Raw genomic sequence first — 11,329 nt, forward strand, 5'->3', positions numbered from 1 at the left:
AATAATATATTAATATATAATTACAAATATTAATAGACAAAATTGTGAATTGACGTGTGTGTCAATTAAAGTGTTGCGATTATTACGAAACAAAGGAAATAAAAAAATAAAATAAATTGCTAAACAAAATGATTAGAGTTAGCAAATATGTCATGCCGTGCTCATATATGTACTCTAATATAAATTGGTTTAGTAATCCTTAACAATAATTCTCCATACTAATTTTTTTTTTTTTCTTTTATACATCTAGTGTATATCATATAATCATATTGTGTCAGCTTTTGCTAACTCTAAAAACCATTGTGATTCAAATAAAAGCAAACAAACCAAATCATAATTTGTTAAAATCAAATCAAAATATCTAATTTGAATGATAAGAAATTGTAATCCAAAAAAAACAGGGTACCCTACTGACAAAAGAAGGGGGTAATTTGACCTTTTCTTAAGAAGAAACCATCCATTTCCATCACACATTTCAATCTTTCCAACCCTTTTTTAACACTCACATTCTTCACTCACCCCACTTCCCAACCTTCCCATTTCCCGCAATTCTCTCACTCCCACACACATTCTAGAGAGAGAAAATCTCACTTAGAGAGAGAAACCTTCAAACCATAGCTATGCCGAGAAGCAGCTTCGCCAAGGTTGACGTTGTTATCGACACTGGTAACCCTTTGTTGGACCGCACTGTTGATGGGTTTTTGAAGATTGGCACTGTAATTTTTATTTTTTATTTTTTGGGTTAATTTCATCTTTGATTGATTACATTTCGCTTACCCTTTTGTTGATTTTTTTTTTCTGGGTTTTTTTGATTTTTCAGGTTGCTGCTACTAGAGCTGTTGCTGAAGATGCTTATCACATTGCTAAGAAAGGTTGTCACTCTTTTTGTAATTTTTAAGGTGTTTTTAGTGATTGGGGTGAATTTTTATTTTTGACAGTTTGTGTATTAGTGGGTATTGAGTTATATGCAGTTTTGTAGGACTTCGGTTCGGGTTTAGTTATCGCATTACTAGTTCAAATTACATTGTTGTCAATGTGACATCAATTCCGGAATGATCCTCCTCCCTTTGTACTAATAGTCTGCAATCGTATGATTAAATGATTAATGTACAATTCGTTTAGATATAGCCTTTATTTGTAATCACATGGTAACATTAATTAATGAATTTGCTAATTAACCACATTGCTAAGATTGGTTCGTACTATTTTGTTGTATGGATTTCTTGCTTTTGCTAATGTATTTATTTTTGGGTGGTTGTGTTAATAATGACAGTTTGTGTTTAGTGTATTAATGGAGTTGTGAGAAATAGTTGTCACATTGCTTGTACAAATTATACCTTCAAGTATCAACAACTATAAATTCAGAATTAAGGATGTAATGTGTTTTATACCTGCATCCATCTGTACTAATAATATGCAATTATGTGATGATTGTGCAATTCCCAATATTGTAACATGCTTGGTAATGAAAAATTAGTAAGTGTGCTATAACTGCTCTGCTAAGAGTGATTCTTTCTTCTATTGTGTTCTGTTATTCGGAATTTCTCACTTTTGCTGCTTTGAACTATTTTTTGATTTGTTTTTTGGTTGTGATGATGATTTGAAAGTTTGTGTTTCATTTGTGAATGATTCTCACTTTTGCTGCAGTGAAATTTGAGTTTAGCTTAGTTTTTTACTTTGGTGATTATTGTAATCATGACAGTTTGAGTGTTTATGGGTTTTGAGAAATATGTACTACTCTGTATTTTGGGTAGATTTAATTGCATGTTACTCATCATGCATTGATATATTACTATTAATTTAGGACCAGGGATGTTATTTGTTTTAAAGTCACCTCCCTCTGTTGTAATGATCTGCATTTTTGTGATGTTTATGCAAAGATTTGTATCACACTGGGTGATGTGCTAAAAAACACCTTTTCCTTTTTTTTTTTTTTTGGCAGGAAGTCTTTCAAGCAAGGATCTTGAACATTCGGTAAGCTCGGTGTTCTTTTTTAGTTGCTTGAATACTAGAGCCCTTGATTTTGCGTCTCTATTGACATATTTTGAGCAAGATTTCCAAAAATATTAAACTAAATATGGGTAGCAACAATTTTAAATATGAATGATTTGACAGTTTTGGAAAGTTGGAATCCTTGTAATTCACAAAGTGCATATTGTTATAGCTGGTCTTGAATAATGCATGCCAAAAGATCTAATAATTTGGCAGTGTAACACCATTGTTATTTTGAATGTTGTGAGAATCAAAGTTAATTACCCACTTGTAATATCCTTAAAATTTATACTAAAATTCAACCAACTTGTATATTTGCAGCTGAAAAAGATGTGCAAAGAAGGAGCATACTGGGGTAAGTGCTATCTTTAGTTCTACAGTACAAATATTGCAGTAATGATAATAATTAAGTGTTGGTTTTTTTGCAAACTTGACCGTTGTTATTGTTATACTCTGCAGGAACCGTAGCTGGTGTTTATACTGGGGTGGAATATGGACTAAGAAGGGCTCGTGGAACAAATGATTGGGTAATTTCCTCCTCCAACCAACTAATAAGTTAATTATTATTAGTGCAATTTACTGATTCGATGGAGAACAGTGTGTAATATAATGCAGGAGATGGATATCACATATCAATCTGTCTTTTCAAAATAAGTTGCAATATAGGATTATTGTTTTACATTGTGTCATAGCACACAGACTTGGGATTTTTGTATTGATCTCACATAATACATATTAGGCACAACATAGACCTTTGAGACCCTGATAGTGCATCTATCAAGGATAGCTGAAACATGAAACTTCTTGTTATTTTATCCCTGCGTACACTGGTAAGGTAGCTTTTTGTACCTTCTAGAACATTTCTCACTATAAAAGTCATGCGTCCTAATCTAAAAAGGTTTATTGGGTATCATTACATTTGACTTTAATTGTAGATTGGGTTGTTAAAACCTCTAGTCGGGGTTTGTAAATTTTAAGTAATACTTGTATCAACATTGCGCATTGGGCTTGTAAGTTGAGGAGCTAGGTTGCTGTTATGTAATTTATGTATCGCACCAGAGGATGACAGTTTTGGAGAGATTCCCAGCTCCTCTTTTGTGTTCTCTTGTTCTGAGTTTGAAGTTGTGGAATATTTCAATCTCTTTGTTGGCTTCATTAACGAGAGGTTTGTACATTGTCTTGTTTTCTCAACTCACCATGTCACCTCACGTGGTTATCACTTATCAGTAGTAATTGATACTCTTTGCCAACCTTCTCTTTATTTGTTCGTGGTTATGTATGTTTGTCAAATGCTTATCTGTATTAATTGATACACTTTGCCATCCTTCTCTTTATTTGTTTGTGGTTACATATGTTTGTCAAAGAATTGCCAATATGGATACATATTACCTTTTTCTTCTTTTGGGTAGTTTGAAGAGGAGGGAGAGTATCATACTTCCTGAAAACTACAATATTAGCATCCTAGACAGAGTGTGATACTTCTGAGTTTTACATCGTCTCTTAGACGAAAAGCTTACAAACCATAATTAGTAGTTGTCCCCCCAACTTCTCCCTAGTGAATTCAATTGTATACCAGTTTGTTGGGTATGTATTTTGTTAAATTTGGAAGGTAGGGTTGTCATCATTCTTTTTAGTGTTTGTGCTAAAGCACTGACATGGATTAAGACTACTTATTGCTATGATCATATATCTTTCATACTGATAACTGCGTTACTCTTCTCTTTGGATTGAAGTACGTAGTATGTTACTTTTGGTTTTCTAATGAATGTACTCTTGTTTTGTTGTTGTAAACATACTCAGAAAAACGCAATGCTTGCTGGTGCTTTGACTGGAGCTTTGGCATCTGCTGTGACCAACGGTAACAAAGACAAAATTGTGACAGATGCTCTTACAGGAGGTGCAGTCGCCACTGCTGCAGAGTTTATCAACTATCTCACTTGATGAATCAAGCTACCCATATCTGTTGTGTATAGAGGGAAGAAAACATCGTGCTTCTATTCTTCCTTAGTTTTGAGGTTTTTTTTGAATAATTGAACATTAGAACTAGCACGAACGGAGTTTGTCAATAAAATTACCTTTTATTTTCCACATTCAATGTGAAACCTCATAATGAATGTGCTGGACCATATAGTATTACTATCAAGTATTAGAGATTCAGAGGGTGGGCGGAATATTAGAATATTAGTCTTCCGCTCATTTTCGAAAATTTCTCTGGTCACTTCATGGGGCAATTCTCTCTTCTAATGACCTTATAAGGCTATAACAATGTATATTTACGGAGTATAAGACATGAAAGCTTAATCCTAAAGTAGCGGAAACTGCATGAAACCACCTCCTCTGAAGTATCGGGAGATCGAGTTTGCCCAATTGGGTGTGATTATCAATTGCTTGCCCAGTCTCAGTCAACCTTCCCCGATCAGATGCGTAACAAACTAGCGATTACACATACAACTCATTTTCAATAAATCATTAAATCATAACCTTCTCATGTTTTCGTTGAAGATTGACTTACAACTTTTCATTGAAAAGCCTTCACATCTACTTTCCAGCCAAATTAAATGCCAAATTAGTTAAAATGTTAAAAGAGTTTTTAATTTTTTAGGAAAGAAAGAAGAGAATATAAATACTCTCTTGTTGGCAACCCTCATAAAAGTTATGATCATGTTTTTTCCATAAATATAAATACTCTCTTGTTGGCAACCCTCATATAAAAGTTATGATCATGTTTTTTCCATAAGATTATATACCTATAGGGCTAAAGACACCCCTAAAAGCCATTATTATTTACTAGATCAAACTTGCTAGTTATGCCAATGCGTGTATTGAAGTTTTGCTAATTTTTAGGCATTTTGGGGAGCTGATACACATACAATTGTTGTATGTGGTCCTAACATACAACACCATTAAGATTGTGCCACGTCAGCACTAGCCAAAAAAAAAGGGAAAAATGGGTGGGAAAAATTTCACCCACTGTGGCGCCATCAGCACAATTGGGCGGGATTCTCGATGGGGTAATTATGTGGCCCAAACATTGTATTAATTACTCTTCTTATTTTTTTTTTTATAAATTATTATCCATTGATGTAGGATCAAATTCCAACAATTTTACACTAAAATAAAAGGCTTATCCAGAGTCCAGAGATGATGATGAACATAATGCCGGAGTTCATTATCGTCGGCGAATTTTCAGATTTTCATATTCTGAGAACTCTTGTACAAGATATTGATTTAGTTAAAATAATTATTTAAATTTAAATAATCTTTTGTCATTTTGTTCATTTATCCAGATGTCAAGAAATTCTAAACTCGCGTTGAATTTGATTAAATAATCTATAAACAAAGACATCCGTAAAAACATACCATGATTTGTAGTTCTTGCGACATCCATGACTCATCCAAAGTTTGATAATTTTTTTGGTAACAATCACATTTTTCTTAGTAATGAGTGGTTAGTAAGAGCAATAAATAAATAGTCTCAATTATATCGTTTATTTAGGGCCTGTTCTGATTTACTGAAATCAACTGAACTGAACTGAGCTGAACTGAACTGAACTGAACTGAAATTATTAATTAGTGATTTTTAACTACGGATTAGTGGTCTTTGATTATATATTACTATACCTATGTGTATATACAAATGTACTATTTCATATGACATAATTATAAAATTTATAATATAATTATAAATTTATGGAAAATATATTAAAAACTTGAAACCTCTAAATATTTTAAACACATATACTATTTAATTTTAAAATAAAATAGTATTATGACAAAAGAACACAAAACACTTACATGTAGCAGAAAAGCAGCTATGGATATTGTCCGACAAGAAATAACTGATCAGATATGGGAGTCAGTTCAGAGGAATGCCGAGGTAATGGAGGAGCTTGGTGGACAAGAAGAAGACGAAGAACTAACTGACTATGAAAATTAGTTTAAGTTGTGTAGTACTCTAATTTTCTCAATAAGATTAACAATAGAAATGTGTATCAAAAAAATAGAACCATTTGAACAATGAATTGTATCGATATTATTATTATTATTATTATTATTATTATTATTATTAATTATTGTTATTATTATTATTATAATTAATTATTGATTATTATTATTAGTATTATTGTTATTATTATTATTATTATTATTATTATTATTATTATTATTATTATTATTATTATTATTATTATTTATTCATGATTATTATTATTATTTATTGATAATAATAATAATAATAATTATTATTATTATTATTTGTTGCGTCGTTGTAATAAGAGCTTAAAAGAATGAAATTTGGCTTTATATCATTAGCAATATCATTAGACATAAGAGCTGAACTGAACTGAACTGAGCTGAACTGAACTGAACTGAACTGAATTTCAACGGAAGAGAACAGACCCTTATATTTATATTTAATAACTATATTAATAGTAGTGAAAATGTTCTGTTACAGTGAATATTCCCCTTTATATATTTTTAATAAATTATAATCTTATATGGCGCTCTATAATCTCGTGAAAAACTCCCCTTTGTATATAAACTAGTTTGATGCCCTGTGTGATGCCCGGGTTATTTATTGAATTTTAAGACCAATTTCTTTCCTTTTTTTTTAGAATATTATAAATGAATGTTTTACGTTTTAAACTATATATTTCCTTCGATCCAAAAAAAATTACGATATAAAATAAATTTATATGATAAATTATTTAATTGTTGTTTACATAGCGCACATTTGGTGAAAAGTTAAAACAACAAATGAAACTGTCTCGTGGTCTGGCTAAACTTATAATTTAATTTATACTTGTGAAATATTGATATTTTATCGGAAATTGAACTCTAAATCGACAATTTTATCTTATAAATCTATCCAATTTTATTGAAAATAAAACTCTATACTAACTTTTTTTATCCAATAAAATATATCCAATTTTTATCTTCATAAAATAAAATATAACTTTTTTATCCATAAAAATGTATCCAAATAACTCCAATTTGGCAATGAAATATTAAATTGTTGCCTACATGGCGCGTGGTCTGACTAAAAGTTTAGCTTTATATATTAGTTATATGATATTTAATTTCGAGAATTTGTTAATGTTGTTATATACATGACATTATCAAACACTACATGATTTTTTTTGGTATTTAGAGAGCCACAAGAGCGGGGGTGAAAATCAATCCCAGAATCTCTTGGAATAGGGAGGAAAGCTCTAACCACTTGAACTATCCCTTACTCCAACTACATGATTATTTTGAGTACTAAGATTAATGATAAATCATCCCTTGTGTTTAAAAATAATTTTTCTGAGCGTACTGTTACTAAAAACTTGATTTATATATAAACATGTACATGGTTACGAATTAATGAACTAAGTAGAAGAACCAAAATGGGAGGAAAGCTAGAGGAAAATTATTTGATTAAGGGGGTATCTACGTCATTTAATGAATAATTATTTTATAGAAGATTGTCAAGGAAGATTATGTGAATAGTGTAAAATTGTTTATAATGCAATAAAAGAAAAATAGAAGACGAAATTTTTTAACACAAAAATTGATTCTTAATCATAATTATCTTGTATTTATCTATCCAAGATCAAAATTTGGTTTTCAATCCAAATCCGTATTCTTATTCGTTTTAAAGTTATATTCCGTATATTTTAATATAAAACTTAGTTTAATGAAATTAATTCAATCTTTTCAACATAAATTTTATCATTATTTTTTAATCTAATCCAAATTCATTTTTAAACATACGTAGTATATTTTATGTATTTATTTGATATATTTGTGACTAATCATTGTATATTATTTCTTTTAATATATATTATGAATTTCCTCTCGTTCGCTATATACTTCCTCCGTTCTATTAATATTGTAACAAGAATGAAATTCCGCATCCAAAGCACATTTTATATGCTAAATATCTGTAATTGTGTAAGAGTAAAAATTATAAAAAGTTGATATTGTGAAAGTACTTTATGAGACGAATCCAACAAAATTTCACATGACTATATTTTGCTTAACGTATAAATCATATTATATGGTCAAACAAGAGTGATGAATAGTGCAAAAAGTCCATTATTGCAATATTAATATAACAGAGGAAGTATTTAGATATAATTTATAATGTTAAAGAATAATGTTTTATATATATAACTAGTAGTCACTAAAAAAAAATGATTTATATATATATTTTTTGTTTTACTCTAACATGTAAATGGTTTTTTTTTTTTTTTTTTTTTTGACGAGAACATGTAAATGGTTACTAATTAATAAACTACGAAGAAAAACCAAAACGAGAAAGGGAAAAATTATTTGATTAAGGGGGATCTAAAGTCACCTAACGGATACAAATATAGGCTACTTTTATACTTTTCAAAACAAGTATAAGTGTCAATTTTTTTAAAAAATTTTTTTTTTACTCATAAATAGAAAGTAACATTATTGGAAACAGAAGGTATTAGATGATGTGAATCTTGGGTAAATAGAAGGTATTAGATAATGTGAACTTTAGTTTTTTACATAGTGCATGATATTTCATTTTGCAATAAGCAAAACTATTTGCCAAGCTAGTATTGTGCAATATTAAAACATTTGTCGGAATTAATTATAATCAAATTTAAATGAAATTAATTGTGATCTTATTCATTGCTTGTTATTAGGGGTGTCAATCGGGTTTGCGGTTCGGTTTTGGGTTCGATTTATCAATTTTCGGTTTATAACAGGTCAGTTTTTATGGATTGGAATTATTATCGGATCAGTTCGGATCGTTTTTAAATAATTTCGGGTCGGTTCGGTTTGGTTTATTTTTATTACAGTTTCTTTTCGGGTCGGGTTATAATTGGTTCGAGTCATAATCGGTTCGGGTTAAATTCGGTCGGTTTAAAAACGGGGTTTGTCAATTTAAAGCGGGTTTTGGGTCAAAACATATTGGGTTCTAATAGGGTTGGGTTGTAATCGGTTCAGGTCATAATCGGTTTGAGTTGAACTCAGTCGGTTTGACAACTGATTTTTCCAGTTTTAAACGGGTTTCATTAACGTAAATCTTCTAGTATATCCTCAACATTCTTTAATTAGTTATTCTAGTAGATCATACGAAGTATTAATTAGTTGTTTAGCTTTATGTCCGTTTTTGGTGTAATGATTTTCAGAATTAAATAATAATAACAAATCTTTAATACAATATAGTCTTCCATAAGCCATTACTCATAAAAGGACGATAATATTTTTACATAAGAGTTTCAATGATATCAAATTTCCTAACCTATTTAATATAAATACTTCATAATTCAAATTAAACCCTTTTGTTTTACTATCGATAAAAGATACCCATAAAAAAAGAAAAAAAAAAACTCTACGGTCATAACGGGTTACGGACTTACGGGTTATAAACGGTTTGGTTATAACCGGTTACCGGCTGTAAACGGTTCGGTCATAACTTATTACAGGTGATAAACGGTTCGGTCCTAACCAGGTACAAGTTGTAACGATTTGGGCTTATCGGGTTTTTGTCGGGTTTAAACGGTTTCGATTTACAATGGGTCGGATTGCTATCGGGCTCGGAAGTACTCGGTTCGGGTAGTTCTCGATTTAGAGTTGTATCAGTTTGGATTGATAACTGGTACGGTTCATTAACGATTCTCAAATATTCGGATCGGTTCAATTTTAGGTTTTAAAAAATCTGGTCGGATCGATTTACGGTTTTAAAATAACAGGTTCTTAGCAGTTCGGTTCCTTTTCGGAACAGTTCGAAACGGTCCGAATTCACCAATTCGAGTCGGTTTTTAACAGCTCTACTTGTTATTGATAGCAACTCGATTGTTATTTAATTACTTATTTCACTTATTCAACTTTATTCCTTATGACTTTCCTGTAACTGTGTCTATTTCACATTACCTATAACTTTAAACACTTGCCACCTATTTCTCATGGACATAAAACTAATTTAAACAAAAAGCATTACACATGATCAATAATGTCACTTTATTTTCTAACGATCGATGTGTTTTATCATTTCAAATTATAAAGGTTAAATTGGTTACTTTGAAAGTTATAATTATGTACGGTACTCAAAGTTTGACAGATTCGTTGAAAAATAATTTAGATTTATATTCAATATATCAATTTATAATTTATTATTAATAACTAGATTGTTTACAATTTTTTTGGGTTCAAGTGCAAATTAATGTCCTGCATTAGTAACCAAGATTGCGGAATTATTATCATGTCAACATACATTTGCAGAAAAAAAAAAAAAAAAAAAATTCATATCAAGTACTGCTATGTCGGTTTAAGATATGTAGTTACCAAACAAAACTACTTGTGTTACAAAATAATTTTCTTGCGTTACAAAATAATTTGCAAATTAAATTGTTTGATATTATAAGGGTTTTTCTGCCATTTTTGTCGACCTTAAACCTTTTTCAGCCATTATAGAGGTCCTTAGATTCGACTTTTCATTTTATTTTCTAACGAATACGGGCTTGACTACTATTGTGACTTTATTAATTTATGTATTTCTACACAAATTCCAAATTCAATAGAAAACATTAAGAAGAAAAAGAAGAAGATCCATTTTAATAGTTCAATAGAAAAGGGGAGGAAGACCTATTTCAATTTTAATGGATGATTAAAAGATGAAGATTAACTCAATTAAACCACAAACTATTTTGCACAATATCCTCTCCAAATAATTACACAACAAATAATTATTCTATCGGAAACTCTATTTGAACTCCGAAAATTGAGACATCTAAGCCCTGTATATGATTGTAATTCAAGGAAAAGACGCAGCAAAATCCTTTCAAGCAAAAAGGCTAAACAAATTAAACCAAGAGGAAGAGGATGACTAATACTCCCTCCGTCTCCAAAACTTCAATCCTTTCGGGTTGATTTCGCGGTTATTAAGAAACTTAATTAAAAAGAAATAAAAACATATTGGAAAAATAAATTTAAATGAGATTTGTAAAAAAGTAGAGAGATAAAAGTATTAAAATACACGAAGAAAACCAAATTGTATATGGGAAAGCCAATTTTGTACAAATATTGTTGTAAATTGATGGGTATTTTAATTGCAAATAGGTCGTCATTTGGGACTAAAATTAGGCCAAAAGGGTCGAAGTTTTGGGGACGGAGGAGTATGAATCAACAAAAACAACATTCACGTTTTCATTTCATCTTCCATGATGCCGTTTCTCTAGAATGATTGTTGTTCTTGACATTGAAGAAATTAACAGAATTTATTTTTTTAAATTTTTCTGTGGATTTTTGTAAGTAATTAAATATTGCATTGAAAATGACACAAAAATTTGAAATTCAAACCTTAAGTTAATCTGAA

The 11,329-nt window shown here is 30.2% G+C and overlaps 1 protein-coding gene across 1 annotated transcript; it reads left to right on the forward strand.

Annotated features, from left to right (window-relative positions):
* Positions 1–469: 469 nt before the first annotated feature.
* On the forward strand, positions 470–4,080 carry LOC145567652 (outer envelope pore protein 16, chloroplastic-like). Its single transcript, XM_081626995.1, has 6 exons — positions 470–716; positions 821–872; positions 1,943–1,974; positions 2,314–2,347; positions 2,452–2,519; positions 3,793–4,080. Exons 1-6 carry the CDS (start codon positions 621–623, stop codon positions 3,931–3,933), a joined length of 423 nt encoding a protein of 140 aa, XP_081483121.1. The 5' UTR covers positions 470–620; the 3' UTR covers positions 3,934–4,080.
* Positions 4,081–11,329: the final 7,249 nt, after the last annotated feature.

This window comes from Chenopodium album, chromosome 11, assembly GCF_948465745.1.
Source record: "Chenopodium album chromosome 11, dcCheAlbu1.1, whole genome shotgun sequence".
NCBI lineage: Eukaryota > Viridiplantae > Streptophyta > Magnoliopsida > Caryophyllales > Amaranthaceae > Chenopodium > Chenopodium album.

Coding starts and splice junctions, on each gene's coding strand:
- LOC145567652 (XM_081626995.1), top strand. CDS start 621: ATGCCGAGAAGCAGCTTCGCCAAGGTTGACGTTGTTATCGACACTGGT. Junction 2,348..2,451: donor CAAAGAAGGAGCATACTGGG/GTAAGTGCTATC, acceptor TATACTCTGCAG/GAACCGTAGCTGGTGTTTAT. Junction 2,520..3,792: donor CTCGTGGAACAAATGATTGG/GTAATTTCCTCC, acceptor AAACATACTCAG/AAAAACGCAATGCTTGCTGG.